Genomic DNA, 25,333 nt, shown 5'->3' with positions numbered 1-25,333 from the left:
ACTATTTGGTTGTGTTTGCTTTTTTAATTGAAAGAGATATTCCACACCTGGTGATAGTCTTAAAGTAAGTAAAACATTAGGCATGAAATTTTGGACTGGGTTGTCATATATTTCTGAATGTTTGCATCTCTCTCTGGGCAATTTGTACAAACCAGATCCTAAGTTCATATATTTTTCAAGAATGTACCTTCTTCCCAAGTGATTCTGCCAAATAATTCTTCGCTCTAGCTGACGGCTCTACAGTGAAGTATCTGACCCACCTTTTTTTTTTTAATGTTTTTTTATTGTGGTAAAATTCACATAATATAAAACATACTATTTCAACCATATTTAACTGTACAATTCAGTGACAATAAGTACATTTCACATTGTTGCGCCACTCTCACCATCATCCGTCTCCCGAAATTTTCAGCTTCCTGAACTGAAACTCTGTCCCCATTAAACACTGACTCCCCATTTCCCCTCCCCACCCCCGGCCCCTGGCATCCATCAGTGTACTTTCTGACTATGAATTTGACTATTCTAGGTATTTCGTATAAGTGGAATCAAACAGTATTTTTCTGCACCTACTGTATATTGGAACGCATTTTTAAGGTTAACTTAATATATATCTACAAACAGATTGTGTTTTTTTTCTCCCCCTGCTATACAGTAGGTTCTCATTAGTTATCTGGTTTATACATAGTAGCGTATATATGTCTGACCTGCCTTTATAATTGGTCTCATATCTTCTTCTGCCCCATTATTGGTAATGACGTCTGTTGGTGGTATGTTCGCTACCAGAGAGCCCATACTTGAGCAGTTTTTGTTCATCTGTAATTTACCAGTGCTTGGCACAGGTAGGAACAGACCAAGTGTTGTTGCTGGCATGTTGTTCTGTATCAGTTTACCCAAGGCAAGGATCAAAGAAAAAGTTGCCACAAAGAGCTGCATGTGTGTCTCGTGTGAACACTGTTGCAGGCTACTCAGTCCCACTGTCATGTGTCTTGGAAGGTGCTCAGGAAGTCCTGGCCCACCCTCTGTATGTGTCATCGTCTTTGCCTTATTAACGCTCAGGGCAAGGACCAGGCAGGTTTTTACTGTAACCTTTATCAGACTGTGCTCAATCAATCAATATTAATATTTAAACAGACTGTAGTAAGCATAGCTGTGCAGATGTAAAAGCAAGTCTCTCTGAGCTGTAAGAACGTCCTTCCACTACAGCCCATTTTCCACATGGCAGCCAAAGTGATCTCTTAAAAGCATGAATTAGATCACCACCACCCCTCTGCTTAAAGCCCTCTGATAATTTCCCATCCCGTCCCATTCAGAGTGAAGTCTATGCCTGCCCCTTCCCCACAGCTTCCAAGGCCCTGTGTGGCCTGGCCCCGCCCACCTCCCTATACCCTTTTTTTACTTCCTTTCCCCTTGTTTGCGATAGTGGTTCTGGTTCTTGAAAGTGTGGTGCTTGCTCTTGGTGCCTTCGCACTTACTGTCCCTTCCTTGTCCCCCCCTTTGTCTTCAGGTCTCTCAGTTCTAACTGATCCCTCTCTCTGAAGCTCCCCAGCACTCTGTCGCATCATCCTCTTTTATTCTCCTCATAGCATTTTTTTTTCATCCTTTGCAAGGTTGCTTTATTTTGCTTTTAGTCCAGCGGCAGATTTTTTAAATATATATAATTTTATTTATTTATTGGATGCATTAGGTCTTTTTTTTTTAACATCTTTATTGGAGTATAATTGCTTTACAATGGTATGTTAGTTTCTGCTTTATAACAAAGTGAATCCGTTATACATATACATATGTCCCCATATCTCTTCCCTCTTGCATCTCCCTCCCTCCCAACCTCCCTATCCCACCCCTCTAGATGGTCACAAAGCACCGAGCTGATCTCCCTGTGCTATGCGGCCGCTTCCCACTAGCTATCTATTTTACGTTTGGTAGTGTATATATGTCCATGCCACTGTCTCACTTTCTCCCAGCTTACCCTTCCCCCTCCCCGTATCCTCAAGTCCATTCTCTAGTAGGTCTGCGTCTTTATTACCATCTTGCCCCTAGGTTCTTCATGAACATTTTTTTTTTTTTAGATTCCATATATATGTGTTAGCATACAGTATTTATTTTTCTCTTTCTGACGTACTTCACTCTATATGACAGACCCTAGGTCCATCCACCTCACTACAAATAACTCAATTTCGTTTCTTTTTATGGCTGAGTAATATTCCATTGTATATATGTACCACATCTTTATCCATTCATCTGTTGATGGACACTTAGGTTGCTTCCATGTCCTGGCTATTGTAAATAGAGCTGCAATGAACATTTTGGTACATGACTCTTTTCGAATTATGGTTTTCTCAAGGTATGTGCCTAGTAGTGGGATTGCTGGGTCGTATGGTAATTCTATTTTTAGTTTTTTAAGGAACCTCCATACTGTTCTCCATAGTGGCTGTATCAATTTACATTCCCACCAACAGTGCAAGAGGGTTCCCTTTTCTCCACACCCTCTCCAGCATTTGTTGTTTGCAGATTTTCTGATGATGCCATTCTGACTGGTGTGAGATGATATCTCATTGTAGTTTTGATTTGCATTTCTGTAATGATTAATGATGTTGAGCATCCTTTCATGTGTTTGTTGGCAATCTGTACATCTTCTTTGGAGAAATGTCTATTTAGGTCTTCTGCCCATTTTTGGATTGGGTTGTTTGTTTTTTTGATATTGAGCTGCATGAGCTGCTTGTAATTTTGGAGATTAATCCTTTGTCAGTTGCTTCATTTGCAAATATTTTCTCCCATTCTGAGGACTGTCTTTTCATCTTGTTTATGGTTTCCTTTGCTGTACTGCATTGGGTCTTCGTTGCTGTACGCGGGGAGGGCTACTCTTCATTGTGGTGCTTGGGCTTCTCATTGTGGCTTCTCTTGTTGCGGAGCACAGGCTCTAGGTGCGCAGGCTTCAGTAGTTGTGGCACACGGGCTTAGTTGCTCCACAGCATGTGGAATCTTCCTGGACCAGGGCTCGAACCCGTGTCCTCTGTATTGACAGGCGGATTCTCAACCACTGCCCCACCAAGGAAGTCCCCCTCATAGCACTTATTACTACCCCAAATCACTGAAGAGTTTTTGTTCACTTGCTCCTGGTCTAAGACCTTGGCCACCCTGTTTACCACAATATTCCCAACACCTGGTCTGGTGCCCAGCACACACATTCAGTAAATACATTTTTTTAACTTAAAATTCTGTTCTAACAAAGTATGCTTTACACTTAGTATATTGCTGTGGATTTTGTTGCCAGTATGATGTACCCCGTGAGGCTTCTCCCAAGAACGTGGGCATCAGATTGCCTGTAGAAATCAGACCGCAAACCTGCCAATGGTAGGTCAGAATGGAGGTGCACCGTCACCCTTACAAAGAGTGACTGGCTTCCACTTCTCCAGATGTGGCTCTAAAGAAAGAACAAGTCCTTCAGGAGAACCGGTTGAGGAGCCTGGGAGGCCTGGGAGGAAGGGCAGCCTGCAAGGCAGATGGTGGAGGTGCCGGCCTGGGGGACACTGCGCCCCAGGGTACAGTCCAGGCTGCTGAGGCCCCCAGGCTCCAGTGCCTCTGTGACAGAGGACACATCCAGCTCTCCTGCGGGTTCCATCCTGTGGAATGGCCGTCACGTAGCCACCCCTGGCTAGGCAGTCACTGTGCCAGGAGTGGTGCTTGCTACCTGGGTGCTCCACATACGTTGTCCTGCTTTACTGGGAACCCTTCCTGGGCCTTCTTGGGATAATGTGCCTCCCAGTGAAATGTGTGTGGGTAACAATTCACCGACAGACCAGAGCATCTTTTTCCCCTCAGCAGTTTTTCATCCCAAGTTGATAAATCGACAATTTGTCAGTCTTATCAGCCTGAGCAAGAAGTGGATCAGATAGCTCTTTGTAAATTCACAAAATGAGATTTTTGAGCCTGTGACATGCTAGCTTATGTGAATTTTAGGGCATGGCCAGCAGCCTTCCCTTGGGACCTCACCCCATTTGTCCATTCACACCCCTCCAATGGCCCAGCTATTCTCGTCAATGTTTTGAAAAACTGCTTGATTGAAATACAGTTCACATTCCATAAGTTCACCCGTTTAAAATGTACAGTTCAGTTCTTTTTAGTATGGTCACAGAGTTTGCAACAATCACCGCAATCAGTTTTAGAGCATTTTTATCACACCCAGCCCTGTACCCATGAGCAGTCACTTCCCCTTTTCTTCTAAGTTTATTTTTAAGATTCTGACTATTTAACTCCTAGCATTAGACTTTAGCATTTTTACATGTATACAGCTAATATGTAGCTGTTGTAGGTACAGAGTTACCTGTGTGTTCACAGATTTCTTAGCTCACTTTTTTCATCTTGCAACCCATTCTTTAAGGGAAAAACAACCCAACTCTTAGGTACTACAAAATAGAGAAAATGTATCCTCCCTCAGCTAGTGTAGAGGTTCTGATCAGACAGCCTGGGTTCAGATCATAACTGACCACTTAGTAGCTCTGTGACCTTGAGCAAAATCTTTAACCTCTCTGAGCCTCAGTTTCCTCATCTTTAAAATGAGAATACAACTGGTACTTATAGGTTTGTGAGAATTAATGAGAACAGTGTCTGGCACTTAGGGCTCTATAAGTGTTTGTTGTTATTATCTTTCATATAAGTTTCAGCTTAAAAAATGAGTTAGTTTAGAGAAAAAAATTACAAATATTTCAAATGGTAATCAGACTTGAAGTTAATGGGAACAGTGCAGTAGGATAACGTGAGTCTGTTTTCCATGTTAATGATACCAGATCCTCTGCTTTAGGAATTTTATTATTTTTGTTGACCAGAAAAAAAAAGGGTCTGGGGAATTCCCTGGCAGTCCAATGGTTATGACTCCACGCTTCCACTACAGGGGGCGTGGGTTCAATCCCTGGTCGGGGAATTAAGATCCCGCATGCTGCACGGTGCTGCCTGGCCAAAAAAAAAAAAAAAACTAAAATAGCTTTAAACAGACAAACAAACAAAAGTTCTCAGGCTAACTCTTTATCAAAACAACAAAATGTACCCACAGGTCCCCCTTCTTTCTGACTTGTTTTTGACACAGCCTGCTTTACAGGGAGGTTTTGCAGCTCATTGGTTTATAGCATTTTTATTAGCTGTGTAATGGACATTTATTTTGGGACAATAAGTTGTCCAATGTGTTTCATACATTTGAGGAACCGTATTGGTGTGTGGCCAGAATGTGACAGCAAACAGCTTTATGCCTTGGTTTTTCCCTTGAGTTTTCTTCGCGTTACCAGATGCTTAGATGCTGGACATCACCAAAGCCTTGTTTCTAGGAAACAGGTGTATGTCATATTTCATTGTCACCACATGCACACACTTGCCCCTTCTAACTCCTGGTCTCCCTTCTCCCACTCTACTTTTTCCCTAGCATGTAGCAGAAAGTATAATTTACTTATTTATTATCCTAGCTAAGATGTAAGTACCATGAGAGTAAGGATCTTTGACTGACTAATTTTTATTTTTTTAATTGAAGTATAACTGACTTACCACCTGATACTAGTTTCAGGTGTACACCATAGTGATTTGATATCTTTAGAGGCGACAAACTGTACACAGTTATCACAATATTATTGACTGTGTATCCTGTGATGTGCATTACATCCCTGTGACTTATTTATCGTATAAGTGGTAGTTTGTGCCTCTTAATCTCCTTCACCTATTTTACCCCATACCCCACCCCCCTCCCCTCTAGCGACCACTAGTCTGTTCTCTGTATCTGTAAGTCTATTTCTGTTTTGTTATATTTGTCCATTTGTTTTGTTTTTTATATTCCACATATAAGTGAAAACATAGAGGATTTGTCTTTTTCTGACTTATTTCACTTAGCATAATACCCTCTAGGTCCATCCATGTTTTCACAAATGGCAAGATTTTTTATGGACTTTTTTATGGACTAAAGGACTCCTAGCCGAGTCACGCCCCTTCTAAGGAGCCTTCCTGGAAGCCTGTGCCATCCCCGTTACTTAGGCTTGCCCCTCATTGGCTAAAACTGGGTCACGTGGCCACCCTTTCTACTAGGAAGGCCAGGAAATGTAGGCACAGCCCCTTCCGAAACAGAAATAGAGCTCTCTGAGGAAGGAGGATCTGAGTTAGGTAACTGGCAGTGCCTGCCTCAGGGGTTGTTGTCTCGCTGGCTAGGGAGGGGGTGGCAGCAAGGTTTTCTCCAATCAGAACCTAGTCAAGGTGTCTATCTTATTTTACTGGGGGACAGAGTCTGTGAAACAGGTAGGGTCTGTTACCTAATCAGTAATGGCCAGGTGGTGGCCGCTGGACTTCCCCGCAAACCAGCAAAACCAGTGTTTTTTTTTTTTTTTTTTTTTTTTTTTTTGGCGCTATGCGGGCCTCTCACTGCTGTGGCCTCTCCCGTTGCGGAGCACAGGCTCCGGACGCGCAGGCTCAGCAGCCATGGGTCACGGGCCAGCCACTCCGCGGCATGTGGGATCTTCCCGGACTGGGGCACGAACCCGCGTCCCCTGCATCGGCAGGCGGACTCTCAACCACTGCGCCACCAGGGAAGCCCAAAACCAGTGTTTTTTAAGTGTACTCTGAACTTTGCAAGGATTTGATTTGATTTGGTTGTCCCACATTTTCACAGCAGACTTGAAACTTAAACACAGCAGCCTTCTTGGTGGTCATTACACCATCCAGGAAAGCCTCTTCTGAGCCCTGCAGGCGGTCATGTCAGCAGGGGAAGCGGCCCAGGGTTCCTGTGTGGAGTCCTGCTGCTTCTGGCCCGCTGGTGGGATTCCCCAGCAACAGTGCCCTCTGCAGGAACCTTCCGCGGGAGTCTGGACTTCCTGACTCCCCACCCCTTCCTAGCCTGAGACTATTTTAATTTTGAATGGGTGCTGGTACGGATCCAGCCTGTCAAGGAAGATAGGTTAAACACTCTTATCCCTCAAAAAAATGGTGATCCTGATGCTGTTTAAATGGAAAAACAGCAGTGAAGGAAAGGGGAGATCCACGTTGAAATGGAAATTTTACTTTTCTCTGTAGGAGTGAAAGATAGTGAAGGCTTTAGCTAACTGAAAGTGCTTTCAACATGGCTAGTTGGGGAATTTCAATATGGACTTAGTCTCCAGGGCCAGGCAGATGGCAGAAACGAGAAAGCTTCTATCACCAGGGCATCGTGAATGTCTTAACGCAATTACGCTCTACATATAAAACACGCAGGCCTAAGAAAAATTAACGTTTTAGTGCTCTTCTTTTCAGGCATCATCTTAAACGCTTTACGTGTTTTATCTTATCCAGTTCTCACAAACCCTGTGAGGTAGGTGCTGTTGTAATCATCCTTGTTTACTGCTGAGGAAACCAAGGCTCGGGGCAGTTACTTAAGATCCCACATTGGGAAGTGGTAGAGCGGGATCTGAACCAGGCATACTGGCTCCAGAGCCCTCACTCTCAATCACTGTGTTGAGGAACATTTTCTCTCTGAGGTTCTAAAGCGCCCTACCCTGTCAGTCTTCCATTTTTACCACTCTTGTCAGAGACATGCTACTGGGCATGTGTTCCTTTCCTACTCTCTGTGCTTGACCTCAAGGAGGATAGACAGTTGGGAGCGGCATGGAATGAGGCAGCAGGACATCTACAGAGTTCATGCCCTGGCTAAAAGGGACAGCTGCTCCTGGTTCTAGCCGGTTGGGGCCAGTGTTACCAGATATTCTTTTTTTTTTTTTTTCTTTAAATAGAAGCGAGATCTGGATTTTTATGACATGTCTCCCAGTTTTTAAATGTTCACAGCTAATTCAAAAGTTTTAGAAAGCAGTGCATAGGCACAGCAAAGGAAACAATCAACAGAGTGAAAATGCAACCTATGGATTGGGAGAAAATATTTGCAAACTATATATCTGATAAGGGGTTAACATCCAAAATGTCTAAGAAACTCATACAAGAGTAAAAAACCACAAATAACCCCACTGAAAAATGGGTAAAGGACCTGAATAGACATTTCTCAGAAGAAGACATACAAATGGTCAGCAGACATTTAAAAAGGTGCTCAACTTCACTAATAACCAGGAAAATAGAAATCCAAAGCGCAATGAGATACCACCTCATGTCTGTTAGAATGACTTTCATCAGAAAGAGTTGGAGGGGATGTAGAGAAAAGGGAACCCTTGTACCCTGTTGGTAGGAATGTAAGTTGGTACAGCTGTTACAAAAAACAGTATGGAGGAAGAAAAGAACAGTATGGAGGTTCCTCAAAAAATTAAAAATAGAAATATTTTATGATCCAGCAATTCTGTTTCTGAGTATGTAGCCAAAGGAAATGAAATCAGGATCTTGAAGAGATAATCTACACTCCCATGTTCATTGCAGCATTATTCACGATAACCAAGATATGGAAACAACGTAAGTGCCCATCAACAGATGAATGGAAAAAGATGTGGTTATATACATACAGTGAAATATTATTCAGCCTTAAAAAAGGATATCCCGCCAGTTGTAACAACATGGATGGACCTGGAGGGCATTATGCTAAGTGAAAGAAGCCAGTCACAAAAAAGATGAATACTGCATGATTCCATTTATATGAGGTGTACCTAGAGTAGTCAGATTCATAGAGATAGTGTAGAAAGGTGGCTGGGGAAACGGGGAGATGTTTGTCAGGGGTACGAAGTTTCAGTTATGCAAGATGGATAAGTTCTGGAGATCTAATGTACAACTGTGTGACCAGAGTTAACAATACTGTGCTATACACTTGAAATTTGCTGAGTGTAGATCTTACGTGTTTTCGTCAGAAAAAAAAAAAAAAAGGAAAAAAATAAGGTAACTATGTGAGGTGATGAATATGTTAATTGTCTTGTTTGTAGTGTTTATTTCACGGTGTATGCATATATCAAATCATCAAGTCATACACCTTAGATATATATAATTCTTGTCACTTATAGCTCACTAAAGTTTGGGGGCGGGGGGAAGCAGGGTATAGGCTAAACAGTGCGTATCTGCAGACCAGATGTACCCGGCAGCCACCACTTCGCAGCCTCTGATTTAACTCATCAAGCCTGCAGCTCCTCTGATGAAATGTATGCATCAGGCTGATATTTCTTGGGTGTTGAATGTGTACAAGGGACTAACAGATTAGAAACTGTCATCATAATTCGATTAAATCATAGCATAAGAGAATGTTGGAACTAGAAGGGAACTTGGAAATATCTAGCCACTTGTTTACCAAATCATGGCATAGATGAGATCTTAGACGGCTCATAGGTGAATGGTTTTTATTTTAATAGTTGTATGTTTATTTTAACACGCATTCAGAAAGTATGATTAGCGTATGAAGCCTGTGATTTTGTGAATGTTAGTTACTGTTTAAGGTGAGTTAAAGAGCACTGTTAAATATGTATGTATGTACCAAAATATCTACAAGTCCTTTCCTTAGTACCATTCCTTCAAATAAAGTAATTTGGTACCCCCCCAAAAAAAGTGTATGTAAATATGTGTGTAATAAATCTAATAAGTGGTGCACGAAAATGGCAAAAATTGTGAAGGTTATGTGAGAATGACTGAAGTATGAGTAACACTGATGTAGACTAAATCATCTTATTTAGATGAAAAAACAGGTTTAGAAGATTTTGCCTGTGGCTGCGGACTTTTCTAACTTCCATTCCAAGTTCTTTTTTGCCCTCTAAGAAAAGCATATAACATCAGTATTTTCCACATAAATTTACTTACGCATTTAAATAATTATGATGGTTTTATTTGTCAATTAGCCCTCAGTAAAGCTGGGTGGTGGAGAATAAATAAATAGTTATGGTGAGTATCGACTGAAAAAAAAATGCACAGTTGAGAATAAAAGTTGAGCATTATGTTTTATTGGCGGACAAACCTGAGGACTTAAGCCAGGACACAGCCTCTCTGCAGGCCTGCTCCGAAGAGGTCAGGGAGGAGCCAGGGTATAGAGGAGTTTTTGCAACAAAGACCAGGTATCGGAACTTCAAAATATTACTGTTAATTAAAGAAAACCAGATACCTCAAGTTAATGAATTGAGTACTTTTCTCTGTATGGGAAGATGCAAGAGTCTGGGCTCATTGAAGTCATTCCTTTGATGTGCACCTTAACTATCTGGGGCCAGCATCCTGTGCTTTCCCATCCTGAGTCCCCTCAGGGTGCACCCTGTGGAGGTGGCTGCAGTGGCTGAGGGCGTGGTGTCATTTGTCTCCATCCTGAGTTCCCCTGGGGCTTACCGTAGGGGGCGACTCTGGTGGCTTGTTGGCTGCAACATCCTTTGTTTACTGATTTGATATGTGGGGCAACATTTGTCTTTCACGAGTTAAGTGCTCAATGAAAATACTTGGTGCTGCTTCTGCAGGATCTAGTGGACCAAGCCCAGAACTCATAAAAATAGTGGCCTGATTGAAAATCCTCATGAAGGAAGAATTTAAAGGGTTATTTTGGTTTTGTTTATTTAGCATGATGGTCTTTTTGTCAGTGATGTTTTATAAATCAGTAATATTTACTTCCAAAGGTCTAGTCAAGTGCTGTTTACTAGTTCTCCCAGAACTAGTTTTCTACAAAAACAACTGGTACCAAACCTCTTCCACTTAAACAGTTAACATTTTATAGAATAATTCAATTTAAAATTTAGTAAATTCTCAACTGTCACATTAGAAATCTCATGCTAAGTTCTGGGCTTACAGTGTGGGAAAACAAAGCAGCAGAAGGCATGTCATTTACCAGAGCTCTGTGGTACACGAGGTGAAGGGACAAGATGAAGCTGCTTCTTCTGTTCTGCCAGGAACTATAGCTGGATACAGTCCAGCTCCTGCCTCCAAGCCGGGGTGGTAGAGAGGGCCCTGGGCCAGCAGCTGTGACTCAGGAAGGAAGAATGTATAAGACAGCGAGGTCTTAGTGTTCCACAGAGGGAAAACCGAGTCATAGCAGATGCTGCCTCTGAGTTTCCAGATTTCCTGGGACACAATCAGATTTGGCTTTGGAGAGGGCTTATTTGTACCCTTGCCTTCCGACTGCGACCCTTAATCTCCTTCTCCACCTTCCTTAGTTTTCCCTGGAAATGCCCACACGTATGTGTTTGTGTTTGTGTATTTGGTGTATGTGTAGGGACCGAAGATGGAGCTCAGGAAGTGGTGAAGGAGATCTTAGAAGATGTGGTCACGTCTGCAGTTAAAGGTAAGAACCAAGACCCCAGCCTTTCCTCCTACTCGTTCCTTCATAGAAGTCCTCAGCCAGGTATTTTAGTGCCCACCCCCGGTAAACTCATGGAAACTGAGTCTGCCCCTGTCTGCTCACCTTTCATATGGAATTCAGAAATTACTTGTCGTTAGTGATTGCGTTATTCTCACTCGGGTTGGGTTCAAGAAGCACAGTCTGACAATGTTAAGAGTTGGGTGCTCCACATGGAGATGCAGAGGGCCACTCCTGTATACAGCCAGGTTTTTCCAGAAGTGGGCGGGGAGCCCTGAGGTGGTGAATTTTCCTGGCCAGCCATTGATGTATCCAGGGGACCATCCCCACGTCATCAGGTATCAGATGCACAGGGAGGCTTTGTTCATTTTGTTAGACTTCATTCTTAACTCCCTCAGTTTTTGGTGTAGTTTCAGTGGAATTAACCTTGTATAGCTCAGAATGACTATCAGATGATTTTTCCTTTGTTTTTACCCAAAATTTCAGGTCAGTGGTTATGTGCTGAACACTCAGCTCCAGTGCCAATAAACCACTAATGGATTGAAAAGTCAATAAATTAGTGTGTTGCAATCAGCGTTTTCTAAATGGAAGAGAATAAAATGAAAATAGATGCAAGCTGAATGTGACTCATATAGTAATGTTAAGCATTGTTTCATGAAACATGTTTCAGTGATTTATTTATGTGCACACGTGTATAACTGGGTCATGACTGTTAAAATGTATTTCTTAGTGAGGGTCATGGTCAAAGAAGTTTGACCCACTGCTCTAAGCCCTGTCCTTTTATTAGTTTAGGGTACCACCAAACTATATTCATAGATTTCATTATTTAACTTTTTATAGAAATGTCTTTAAAATAATACCTTTAGATTTTTTTTTTTCCTGGGGCCAGTGCAAGAAGTCCTCACGTAATAAACGCTTATCTGTTTTGTTCACTGCTATATCCCTCAGCCCCTAGCACAGAGCTTGGCACATAATAGGTGCCTGATAAATATTTGTTGAATGAATATATGCTTCAAAAACCATTATGGACAGTTAACACTTATTAAGTTGTTCGGTGTCCCTTAAATACATAATGATCCACATGGTAAATTCCTCATAGAGTTCAGATGTTCTGCTAATCATCAGATATGCTTTCTTTCATTAAATGATGGAATCTATTTAATTCTTTGTCTTTTCCTTTTCCACATGGCTGCCAGGAAGCTCAGGTCTACATTTCTTTTTTTCATGTGACTGAGGTTTTCTATCATAACTATCAAACTCTTTTCATTTACATAACTCTTGTTCTCTAACCCCTTTATTAGTAGCCCTTTTTTAAAAAAAAATCTGTGCTTTTTATGTTTAGCTGGTTCTAATCTTCTTTGGAGGTAGGTAGGGGTGGGCAGGACTGCTGTATTGCACAATTCTGGAGGCACCACTGACCTGGGCCACAATATGAAGGAAGCCACCTGGGAGTGGGGCTGTGGGTAATAGACATATAGCCAGAGCAGGGCAGTGGCTCAGGGAAAGGGAAAAAGCAGTAGCTGGAAGGTTATGTGAATAACTTCTTCTTGGTGTGAGGCTACCTTGTAGGGTAAGTACTAAGTTGGTAATGACTTTTGCATTGTATTTTAAGAAGCAGCACAAAAGCACAGTCTGACGGAGCCTGAGAGGGTCCTGGGTGAACTGGAGTGCCAGGAACATGCCGCGCCCCCAGCAGCTGACGAAAACTCACAGACCAATGGGATAGCGGACGACAGACAGTCCTTGTCATCGGCAGATAATCTGGTACGTTGGTGATCTTCCTATCAGGCTTGTTTTGGTTTTTACTTTTTTAGAAGATGCAGAATTAAATCTCTATCAGAAGAAGCGAGTGAAAACCAACAAGCCCTGTTCAATTCTTTAGCCACACCATCCTGGCCTGATAGTCTTTGTGTTAACAGGTTCCATTCTTGGAACATGCTAATGTTGGTGGTATATAATAGGGTTGTTAAACTGTATTTATTCAGACTTTTAAAAACTTATATTTCCTGCCCTTTTTCTTTTCTCTCAAAATGGTGTATATTCATTATAGGAAAATAAGAAAACACAGAGAAGGAAAATAAGGAAATAGAAGTTATCCATAATCTTCTAACCCAGAGATAACATTTGTTAACATTCTACTTATACTCTCGATTTTTCTCTCCCTCCCATGTTTTTTACCACTTAAATGTAGTAACACAACGTACATGCTGTTTTGTAACCTGCTTTTTAAATTTGAGGTATATTATGAACATCCTTTCAGGGCCCCCCTAAGTGTGTCTGCTACATTATTATTTTTTAGGTAGCTTTGTTGTTCTCTTGAAAACAGTATATATAAACATACAAAACAGGAAGAAATGATATTAACATCCCACCTGAACCCACTCTCTCGCTGTACCTTTTCACCAATGTTTCTCAGCCTTTTAAATGATCTCTCTCTCACACACACACACACACACACGCACAGACACGGGAGCCTTTTTATGTATTTTGCCCATTCATCACCCTGTTTCATGAAATTTTAAAGCTATTGGTAAACTAGATACCTGTTTATGTACTGTATGTATATCTGTGCTTTATACATATAAAGAATGATTTTTTTCCACACCCATTGCCCCCGCCCCCAACCAGTTTTTGCCCCTTTCTTAGTCTGTATAGGCTGCTGTAACAGAATACTATTTACTGGGTGATTTGTAAACAACAGAAATGTGTTTCTCACAGTTCTGGAAACTGGGAAGTCCAAGATCAAGGTACCAGCAGTTTCAGTGTCTGGTGAGAGTCTGTTTCCTGGCTCACAGATAACTGTCTTCTTACTCTGTCCTTCTGGCAGAAGGGGCGAGGGAGCTCTCTTGGGCCTCTTTAATAAGGATACTAATCCTGTCCATGAGAGCTCCACCCTCATGACCTAATCACCTCTCAAAGGCCCCACCTCCAAATACTGTCACATTAGGATTAGGTTTCAACATGTGAATTTTGGGGTGGAGTAGGGGGCACAGACATCCAGTCTGTAGCAGTCCCCTTGGGGTTATATCATCCCCATTAAGAATGCACTTATATAAGGATGTACTTAAATCCACACAAGGTATTTGGTGTTATGTACTAGGCTGCAACTTTGTTCACTCAACACTGTTTTATGGACATCTTTTTACATCAGTAGTACATATATGTCTAACTAATGTTTTTAATGGCCATGTGAAATTCTATCATGGATTACCATAATGTAACAGCTCCCTATTAGGTTTTTGGGTTATTTTCAGTTTAATCACAGGAGACAGTTCTACAATGAACATCCTTGTAGATAGATCTTATGCCCATCCTTAATTTTTTATGATAAATTCATACAAGTGGTATCGTTGGGTCAAGAGTTGGGAGCTTTAAGGCTTTTGTTCCTTAACATCAAATTAGGCGGCCAGGAGGGCAGTGGTCGAATTTCTGCCCACTTGGAGGCTCTCAGCGCTCATTTTCCCATTCCCTCATTAAAACTGAGCAGCAGCATTCATTCACATCTTTGCTGGTCTGATGGAAGAAAGAGCCTGCCTTAATAATTAGTAGTAAGGTTATTTTGGTTTATCTGTTATTTGCATTTCTTGGTAAATTGTTTACTCATGCTTTCTGCCTGTTTTTCATTTGGGAGTAGGGTTTCCATATTTCCTGAAAGAATTATGAGAACTTTTTGTATGTTGAGGATTTAATCCTTGTCATATATTGCAAATATTTATTTAAAAAAAATTTTAATGTAGCTTACTTTTTTAGTTAAAGAAGTTTATTTTAAAACAAACACCTGTCATTTTTTTCCCCATTTATCCTGTAATAATATTCTTAGAAATACCTTTTTTACCCAAGCTAATCTAAATAATTACCTATATTTGTTTTGGGTTTTTTTATGGTTTAACCTTTGCTCGTTTATCATTTTAAACCACCCACACCCACTTTTTGAAGGACAAGGAACAAGTTTTAGAATTGCTGTAATGACTCCCCCATAAGCTCCTGTTTTGACATATTGTTTCCTCCTCCACATCCCTCACTTCCCCATTGAATAAATACTGGGTGGGCGAAAAGGTTCGTTCAGTTTTTTCCATAAGATGGCTCTAGTAGCACTTAGTCGTCTTTAACTTCATTTGAAACAGGTTTGTTAAATTGTATGTGACAGCTGTCATATCAGCAGACATTTAAAAAAAAGACATCAAAATTGGTGAATTTTTGTGTAGCCATTTTAATATTGAAGATGGAAGAAAAAAGCAACATTTTCATGCTTTATTATTTCAAGAAAGGTAAAAACGCAGCTGAAACGCATGAAGAGATTTGTGCAGTGTATGGAGAAGGTGCTGTGACTGATCGAATGTGTCAAAAGTGGTTTGCAAAGTTTTGTGCTGGAGATTGCTCGCTGGACGATGCTCCAAGTTTGGGTAGACCAGTTGAAGTTGATAGTGATCAAATCGAAACAATAATTGACAACAATCAACGTTATACCACGCAAGAGATAGCTGACATACTCAAAATGTCCAAATCAAGCGTTGAAAATGATTTGCACCAGCTTGATTATGTTCATTGCTTTGATGTTTGGGTTCCACATAAGTTAAGGGAAAAAAAATGTTTTGACCGTATTTCCGCGTGTGATTCTCTACTGAAACGTAATGAAAACGTTCCTATTTTAAAACAAATTGTGACGGGCAATGAAAAGTGGATACTGTACAACAATGTGGAACAGAAGAGATTGTGGGGCAAACGAAATGAACCACCAACCACACCAAAGGCTGGTCTTCATCCAAGGAAGGTGATGTTGTGTATATGGTGGGATTGGAAGGGAGTCCTCTATTATGAGCTTCTTCCGGAAAACCAGATGATTAATTCCAACAAGTACTGCTCCCAATTAGACCAACTGAAAGCAGCTGTCAAGAAAAAGCATCCAGAATTAGTCAACAGAAAACGTAATCTTCCATCAGGATAACCGAAGACCGCATGTTTCTTTGATGACCAGGCAAAAACTGTTACAGCTTGGCTGGGAAGTTCTGATTCATCCACTGTATTCACTAGACATTGCTCCTTTGGATTTCCATTTATTTCGGTCTTTACAAAATTCTCTTAATGGAAAAAATTTCAATTCCCTGGAAGACTGTGAAAGGCACCTGGAACAGTTCTTTGCTCAAAAAGATAAAAAGTTTTGGGAAGATGGAATCATGAAGTTGCCTGAAAAATGGCAGAAGGTAGTGGAACAAAAGGGTGAATACGTTGTTCAATAAAGTTCTTGGTGAAAATGAAAAATGTGTCTTTTATTTTTACTTAAAAAAACCGAAGGCACTTTTTGGCCCACCCAATAATTTAAATTTTCATGAGATAATTACATTTCTTATTTTTGAAGAGTTACCCTTTGGTTTGGACCCTTTGATTTTTCTCATCTTTGTTCTAATCTTAGGAATCAGATGCACAAGGACATCCAGTGGCCGCCAGGTTCTCGCACATTCTGCAGAAGGACGCCTTCCTGGTGTTTCGCTCCCTTTGCAAGCTGTCCATGAAACCTCTGGGCGAAGGTCCCCCAGATCCAAAGTGAGCAGACAGCAGTTCTTGGCCGTCTATAACCCAAATGACCCAGAAGGATCTTGGGGGCTCCAAGAAACCCCAGGGCCTTGTCCCCTGGTTGGTGTAAATTCAGGAATTTACAGGATGGTTTTACAACTTTTTCAGGCTCATGCAGGTCCCCTCGTCCTTTCATCATGAATTGTCTCTGTGTTCCCACCAACCATGATTATTGTGCCCAATTTTCCTTTCCTTGGTTTACATGCTAAAAATAATCATTGTATTGAACATTCATCTTCTTTTTACTGACTAATGAATTAATCTGCTGATCTGGGGGTCCACCATCAGGATGCATACAAACCTTAATTTCTTACCCTGATTGGAAACTTCTTCTTTGTGGATACAGATTTAAGCCCCAGATTCAACTCAGAGAAGCCAAACCTTTAGAGTCAAGGATGTACCACAAGGATGGTAGTGCTGTGGAGTGTCAAAGCAGAAGTTTTGGAGCCACAGGGAGCTGTGTTCAGCCCTGGCTTACTTGAGTCCAACTTCATGGCCGTATGAGCTACTAAACCTCATCTGAGAAATGGGAATACGGAAAATCACCTCGCAGGATCAATGATGTGAAATGATAGAATGACATCCCAAGCATAGGGCCTAGTACTTGATGAGAGTTTTATAGTTACTATTATTATTATCATTATTATTAGTCACTAATAATAATCCTCACTCTTCTGTTAAGAATGTGGTGACTGTTAGGGAAAAGACTCATGAAAGTTTCCCATTCTTTCCATCCCTTGTGGGCCGGGATGGGGAGCATGAGGCAGATGGATGAAGAGCACTGTTCTCCTTGTCTCTAAAGGTAGAGCGGGACAGACGTTTTTGTCTCACGTGCTGGATGTGAAGTAATTGGTTCTATTAGATTAGTTGCAGAACCACCTTTCCAGAGTCAGTGTGCACTTATTTTGCTCCTGCTCGGTTCTGTGCTTTATGACAGAGAGTTGGCAGCTCTCGTTCTCCCAGGGCCTGCAGGTTCTGTGAGAACTCACCTCATGCCATCTGCCCTCATTCTCTTGACATTTAGGTGCTGTTGCCAATTCTCAACTCCCTGGCTTCTCAGAAAATCCTGCTCCACTGGTAGAGGAGTGAGACCTTCTCAAGAAACATGCTTTCTAAAATTTCACCTTTCAGCTCTGTCCTTGTTTTCCATTTCCTTCGCCAGATCCCACGAGCTGCGCTCCAAGGTGGTTTCCCTGCAGCTCCTCCTCTCCGTGTTGCAGAACGCTGGCCCGGTCTTCAGGACTCACGAGATGTTCATCAATGCAATCAAGCAGTATCTCTGCGTGGCGTTGTCCAAAAACGGCGTCTCCTCAGTGCCTGATGTCTTTGAGCTCTCTCTTGCCATTTTTCTTACTCTTCTTTCAAACTTTAAAATGCACTTGAAGATGCAGATAGAGGTAAGGACTCCAAATTGACTTTTTTTTTAAGTTTGATGACACTTTTGCATAATGCATTAACTGCTGGCCGCATAGTCACCAGGAGCTAGAGTTACACAGTCTACTTGCTAGTACCCCAAAGAAGAATTTTTTGAGCAAGAGAACACCTTTTCATAAAAAGTTACTGCCCCCAAATCTTGTATACCTTTCATTTTAACCGAAGATTTAAATCATATGGTCTGTGTGTTGGGCTCAGTCCCCAAACATGTGCCTATAAGTTGTTTGGGATAACTTGAATTAGTTTCCAAATTGAGAAATCAGATTCTCCATGAACATCCAGATTTGTGATTTCTCTCAGAAAACCACAGCCCCGGTCCTGCATTTCCACGTAGCAGCTCTTGGTGGTGTCTCAGGAGCAGCTGCTCCCTCTGATGGGGCCATGTTCTCGGTTCACTGTGGTCCTACCCTATTAGCTCTTCCCACCCAGGGTTCCGGTGCTGGTCAGCAGTGTGTGTGCCTCACCTCTTCTCCTGCCTGGGCTGCTTCACTCATAGGCTCTGCCTGTTCTTCAAAGGCTTTGGGGGTTTTGAGCCCTAATTTAAATTATTAATTGGTATCCTCCTTTATCTTCTTCTTGTCGTATAGGTCTTTTTCAAAGAGATTTTCCTGAACATTTTAGAAACATCAACAAGTTCTTTTGAGCACAGGTGGATGGTCATTCAGACCCTGACAAGGATCTGTGCAGGTATTTTCACCCTGAGGGTGCTCATCTATTTGACTTGCCCAGAAACACTTCTGATGCTTTCATTCTCCAAAGTCCAGATTAAGACCTTTAACTCCTCCTTTTAGAGTTTTAATGAAGTGCTGAGGAAATCATTACCTTAAAGGCTACTGCTAGCCTAATGGCCAACTCAGACTGGTTTGCCCAGGGCTTTCTGCTTCTAGCATGGAAAGTCCCACGTCCTGGGAAACCCCGTAATCCTGGAAAACCAGGACACTTGTCACCCTACCTACAAGCTGAACGTGGTTTGTAAGTCACAGGGTCCTGGGTCTTGGTGCTGCCAACCCTTGATTGGATGCTAAGGTAAATGTGGATTTCCCTTACACTGTACAATTGTGTAGCTATAAACCGAGCATCTATTTGTTATCTGAGTAACTGCATAAAAGTTACACAACTTTAAGAATTGGATCGGGCAGTTGTCCCTTTTTTTCATGAGGAAAGTGAGCTGTAGAGAGGTGGAAGCAGCTGCCTAAGATTTCAGTTAGTACCAGGGCAGGCCTAGAAAGAGGGCCTTCCATGCTCCTGGTCCTTCCAACATGCATTTCCAGAGTGAGGTGTGTCCAGCCTGAGTTAGTAATTCACTGGGAAAAGTTTTTGACCAAGGGATCTCATTTAATAAGATAACGTAACTGCTGTCTGTGTTCAGTCAGAATTTCTAATATCCATGTGTTATTTTCCAAGATGCCCAGTGTGTTGTAGATATTTATGTCAACTACGACTGTGATTTAAATGCTGCTAACATTTTTGAGCGCCTCGTAAACGATTTATCCAAAATCGCTCAGGGAAGAAGTGGACACGAGCTGGGAATGACACCTCTGCAGGTACAAACACTGAGAACACTCGTTTATAATTTAAAGTTCATTCATTTCAATAAACATTTTTCGAGAGTCACTGTGTGCCAGGCACTGTCCTTGGTGCTGGGGATACAGCAGTGAAAAAAGCACAGACACGCACATCCATGTGCACGATTGCTGTGGTCCCAACACTTGAAAGCAAACAATGAAGAAGTAAGCCGCAGAGAAAAATAAAGCAGGGACGATAGAGAAGGGATGTTGGAGGTGAGGGTGGTGCCATTTTTAATGGGGCTTCAGGGTAGTCTCCCTGAGAAGGTGACACTTGAGCTGAGACCTGTAGAGGCGAGTTCACTCTGTCACCTTTCCATAGATCACGTGAAAACAGGATCCCAGACTCCAGTAAAGGCAAAGGAGATTTCTTCTTATTAGATTCCCTCATTATTAGAGTGCCTACAAAGAGAATAGTATTCTTAACCTGAAGTCTCTGAAGAAACTGGTCAGAAGGTCTGTGAGCCACCTGGAATTATATATAGAATTTTGGTGTATGGGCATTTTTCCTAGATGAAGGTCCATAGTTGTCATTAAATTCACAGAGAGAGATCCATACTATTTTAGATGCTGTTTTGAGTCTAAAATATTTGCTTTTTTTTTGGCTGCGTGTCTTGTGGGATGTTCCCCCGATCAGGGATTAAACCTGGGCCCTGGCAGTGAAAGCCCAGAGTCCTAACCACTAGACCACCAGGGAACTGCAACATTTTTTAAGACATTTACATCTTGCATTCAACTTTTAAGAAATGCTACTTAAAAGAAAAAAAAACAGTATTTTTATTTACTTGCAGAATAAGCCTTAAAATGGAATGCTTTTGTGGGTGTTTAGGGGATAATGGTATGTCCACAATCATTCATCTGCTAGAAAAGATTCTTTTCTCTTTTTTCAGGGTCAATAGTTAAGACCCTCTTATTTATTTATTTTTTTAAATGCTATTTTTAAGTGTTTTGTTTAATTTAAACAAGCAATGAATGAGAACTTTCTTTTAAAAAATCCAGATAATACTCTGTTTTAGGAATGCACACATCCCATATTTTTGCTGCTGGGGAGTTTGTAATGAACACCTTTAAAGATGTTCATGGTTTTTGCAATGAGCCATCAATATTTATGTCACCTGTTAGCTTTTCCTTGGGTTCATAGCACCGAATGTCAGTGTTTATCTCGTGTCGTCTCAGGATTCCCGGAGCCCTCTAGATGTCGGCACTTAATTTATCTGCTGAGTCTCTGTGTCGTGTCACTTTCGTCCTTTAGGAGCTCAGTCTGAGGAAGAAAGGCCTGGAGTGCCTCGTGTCCATCCTCAAGTGCATGGTGGAGTGGAGCAAAGACCTGTATGTGAATCCCAACCACCAGGCCAGCCTCGGTGAGAGACCCCTGCTGCAAACAACCTCCCCATCCAGCCCTCACCCCCACCACGCACAATAGGCTGCTCACGTCATCGGGAGAAGCTATCCTGATATAGGTGTCTTAGAGTTAGCAAAACACTTTCATTTGCAAACTAGGTGAAGTATTTTAAATGTTCTGTTTTCTCATCCATCTGGAATTTGGGGGGGAATAGTGTGAGTTGTGCTCGAACTCCATTTTTCCAAAAGGGGAGCCAGTTATTCCAACATTTTTTTAGTAGTCTCTCCTTCCCTCACTGATTTGAAGCACCACTGATTTGGTTTCTGATATACCAAATTCTCCTGTGTGCGTAAGTCTGTTTCTGAATATTCTGTTCTATTGATTTGCCTGTTCTTGCACCAGTACCACGCCTTTCAAATGCCTAGAGTTCTTAGCAGTGAGTTTTGATACCTGCTAGGACAGGTCTTTCTGTTCGTTGTTCCTTAAGTGTCTTGACTGGTTTTGTACTTTTATTCTTTCATGTGAATTTTAGCATTAGCTTATCAAGTTCCACAAACAAGTTGTTAAGTAAAGTAACTGAGTGATATCAAGGTGCTCATGACCCTTACAGTACAAACTTTATTGTTACAGGTCTGGGAAAGGGAACTGCAGAGGCAGACCTCACCTCAGCCGTGTCTCTGTCCCATCTGTTTATTTGGTTTCCTTTGCTTTTATGTCATCGCAGGTCAGGAGAGGCCCACGGATCAGGAAATGGGGGACGGGAAAGGCCTTGACATGGCGAGACGGAGCAGCGTGACATCCATGGAGTCCACGGTGTCCTCGGGGACTCAGACGGCCGTCCAGGATGATCCGGAACAGTTTGAGGTCATCAAGCAACAAAAGGAGATGATTGAACACGGCATTGACCTGTGAGTGTGGCTGTCGCTCTAGCTGAATCTCTTGGGAACCTGGCACTGACTCCTCAAGACAAAATGCCTGTTTCCAGAGACCAGTGCTGGCACCTGTGCCCAGGCCCGATCAGGCTGGGCTGAGAGTGAGTGTGTGTGAGAGAGAAATTTAATAGCTTTGTGTGGTTGATGCCTGGTCTTTTTTTCCCCTCTAATTAAAAAAGTCAAACCAGTTTAGAAAATACAGAAAAGCATAAGGCAAGAATGTTAAAATCACTCATACAATTACTACCTAGAGGAAATCACCATTGGTAACACTTTTTTCTAACTGTGTATTGTGGAAAGTTTCAAGATACAGAAAAATTAACTTTTGCCATATTAGTGTTATCTGTGTATTTTTTTCCTGAACCATTTGAAAGTACTTTGTAGCCATCATAATATTTCAGCTGTACATAGTTGAAAAATAAGGACATTCTTCCGTATAACCACATCATCATTAATACAATCACTGGTAAATCATAATGTTTCTTTTCAGTTTTTTATACACAAAAGTACATATACATACAATCTCACATCCTATCCAACTTTTGAATGATTAGTTTTGTAAACTCAATTTATTTTAAAAGTTGATGTTATAATACTCATTTATTAATTAAAATGTTGATCTCCTCATTTCCACTCTCACCATCCCTGCATCCCCCCCAGTCTGTTCTCCCACAGCAGCTAAAGGAATCTTTTAAAAACTTAAATCAGGTCTTGTCACTCCCTGCCTACAGTCATTGCAGGTTTCCCATTTCCTCCCCACAGCGCGATCCAGCCTCCAGCCTCCCTCACTGACCTCATCCCCGTTCAGTACTCCTGGGTCACAAGGGGCGTTTCAGTCCCTTGAACACCTCAAGCTTTTTGCACTATTGCACCTTCTGCTTAGAATATTCTTGGATCTTTTTCATTCTTCGGGCTTGGCAAAGCATCTCTTCCTGAAAGAGGCCCCCTGTAGCCACACTCTCTGAACAGTCCGGAGGTAGTCTCTGTCCCTGCGCCATAGTCATAGCCTGTCCTCACAGTCCTTGCCACAGTTTGTGCTTATACATGAAGATCATTCCCCAATGCATGGCCTGGTAAATAACAAGTTGAATTTATACATCAGTTAAGTTTACCTGCCTTTAACAGAAAATCCAGAAGTAACAGTGCTTAAGCACCATTAAAGAAAATCCCAAAGGGGACAGGCTAGGACAGTTGCAGTGGCTCTTATGGACGTCAGAGACCCAGGCTCCTTTTATCTTTCTGCTTCACCATCTTGAATACAGTTTTCATCTTCAGTGTTGCCTCGTGGTTTAAGAGGACTGCTGGAGCTCCAGTCATCACTCATATATTCTGGGGAAGAAGGGGAAAGAGCAAAAAATGTACACCTCCCTGCCAAGTCAGCTTTGTTTAAGGATCCTTCCTAGAAGTATCCACACCACTTCTGCTCCCCTCTCACTGGCCAGAACTTTATCACATGGCCGTACTTTGTCTAAGCGAGGCAGGGGAATGTAGTTCTTATCCCAGATAGTTGTGTGCCCAGCTAAACATCTAGGTTTTATTATTGTTGGAGAAGAGGACAATGGATATTGGGTGACAACCAGCAGATTCTGTTAAAGCCTGGTCAAAAATTAAAAGTGGAATTGAGAAAAACTACCAGGACACACACAGTTCGTGGTGTTACTGTAATTTGCCTCAAATGCTAGCTTTTTTCTATCCTCCAGAGTTTGAAATAAGCAGCCTGTGTCCCATCTCTTGAAAAAGGTTCAACAAGAAACCCAAGAGAGGGATCCAGTATCTCCAGGAGCAGGGCATGCTGGGAACATCAGTTGAAGACATTGCCCAATTCCTGCACCAGGAGGAGCGCCTCGATTCTGTAAGACTGGGGGCTGGGTACGTGCATGTGGGTTCTTTCGGGTGATTCTGAGACCTTTCTGGCTTTAACCTAGAGACTGGCCGACCCTGAGTGCAGTGCTACTGTCCACGCCCCTGCTTACAGCAGGGTTGGCCAGTGTTGCAAAAAGTTCTATTTATCCCTTTGGGCAGTGTTGCAAAAAGTTCTTTAAAGGGAATAAACCAGCCTCCTGACAGGTGGTTGTGTATTTGGTGGGACAGTGTCAGAGCTAAAAGTGTCACTTGGCTGCTAGAAATTGTTCTGGGTGCTCGTTGGCAGCTCACCTCCCTCCTGAGTGTGCTCCATCATTCCTCCACTTTTCAGTCTCCTGTGCTTCCCCCTCTTCCTTCGTGGCGGGACAGTCTGAACCTGGAATGGTTGGGTGGGTGGGCAGGCTCAGGGAGTCGCCTAACTTTTCTAGCAGTTCAGCCCATTCTGGGTGTTCAGAGCTGGGGCATTCGGGCCCCACCCCCACCCCCACCCCCGCCTTTGACTGAAGTGTCTTTCACTGGGTGTTCATAATTGACAATTTGTAGGTATGAGTGAGTGTGTATGTTTCAGACCCAAGTAGGTGATTTTCTGGGAGAAAGCATGAAGTTCAACAAGGAGGTGATGTATGCCTATGTGGACCAACTTGACTTCTGTGAAAAGGAGTTTGTCTCAGCCCTGCGGACGTTTCTAGAAGGTTTCCGCCTACCTGGGGAAGCTCAGAAGATTGATCGGTTAATGGAGAAGTTTGCTGCAAGATACATAGAGTGCAACCAGGGGTGAGCACCATGTTTAAGTCCCTTCTGCGCCCTCTTTTTGCCTTCCTCAGAGCACCAGTCTTAGCGTGGTTGGGGTTTAATCTGCGCCAAGCTATTAAAGTTTCTGTTCACTGTGTCTCACGTTAAGACCTCACCTCGACTGTTCATGTCCCCTCTACAGGAGGTTGAGGACCAGAGAGGCTAAGTAACTTGCCCAAGACTACACAGCTAGAGCCCACACTCTTAATTATGACAAAAGAGCAGTTCTGTGGGTTGAGAAGAGGCACTCAGGCATCTCTTTCCTAATCAGGAACAGCTCCCTGACTTAATATATGGGGTAATCTGAAGAATTTTAGTTTTTCTTTGATTACATACTGATGAGCAGGTTACTGAAATGGCTCCGTAACTTAAGACCCCACCTAAGTACATGATTTCATCTTGGGGCCTTTTTTTTTTAACTATTTTTTTTTTAATTTAAAAAAATTTTTTAAATTCTTTTATTTTTAAAAGAGTTTATTTTCCCTACAGTTCAATTTTTTAAATTATTATTTTATTTATTTTTGACTGTGTTGGGTCTTCGTTGCTGCGCGCGGGCTTTCTCTAGTTGCGGCGAGCGAGGGCTACTATTTGTTGTGGTGCGCGGGCTTCTCATTGCAGAGGCTTCTCTGGTTGCGGAGCACGGACTCTA

General features: G+C 42.1%; 1 protein-coding gene across 1 annotated transcript in view; it reads left to right on the top strand.

Annotated features, from left to right (window-relative positions):
* Window positions 1-25,333, top strand: part of ARFGEF2 (ADP ribosylation factor guanine nucleotide exchange factor 2) — a 100,366-nt gene that overhangs the window by 25,263 nt on the left and 49,770 nt on the right. The window contains exons 7-16 of the mRNA XM_032605372.1: window positions 11,102-11,170; window positions 12,798-12,949; window positions 16,596-16,726; window positions 17,919-18,153; window positions 18,778-18,877; window positions 19,595-19,734; window positions 21,008-21,116; window positions 21,822-22,005; window positions 23,770-23,881; window positions 24,461-24,666. Coding sequence (XP_032461263.1) covers window positions 11,102-11,170; window positions 12,798-12,949; window positions 16,596-16,726; window positions 17,919-18,153; window positions 18,778-18,877; window positions 19,595-19,734; window positions 21,008-21,116; window positions 21,822-22,005; window positions 23,770-23,881; window positions 24,461-24,666 — 1,438 coding nt within the window. The remainder of the gene's footprint in view (window positions 1-11,101; window positions 11,171-12,797; window positions 12,950-16,595; window positions 16,727-17,918; window positions 18,154-18,777; window positions 18,878-19,594; window positions 19,735-21,007; window positions 21,117-21,821; window positions 22,006-23,769; window positions 23,882-24,460; window positions 24,667-25,333) is intronic.

Source organism: Phocoena sinus, chromosome 15, assembly GCF_008692025.1.
Source record: "Phocoena sinus isolate mPhoSin1 chromosome 15, mPhoSin1.pri, whole genome shotgun sequence".
Taxonomy (NCBI): Eukaryota; Metazoa; Chordata; class Mammalia; order Artiodactyla; family Phocoenidae; genus Phocoena; species Phocoena sinus.
The sequence above is the reverse complement of the archived record's forward strand: the minus strand, read 5'-3'. Positions and strand labels throughout refer to the sequence as shown.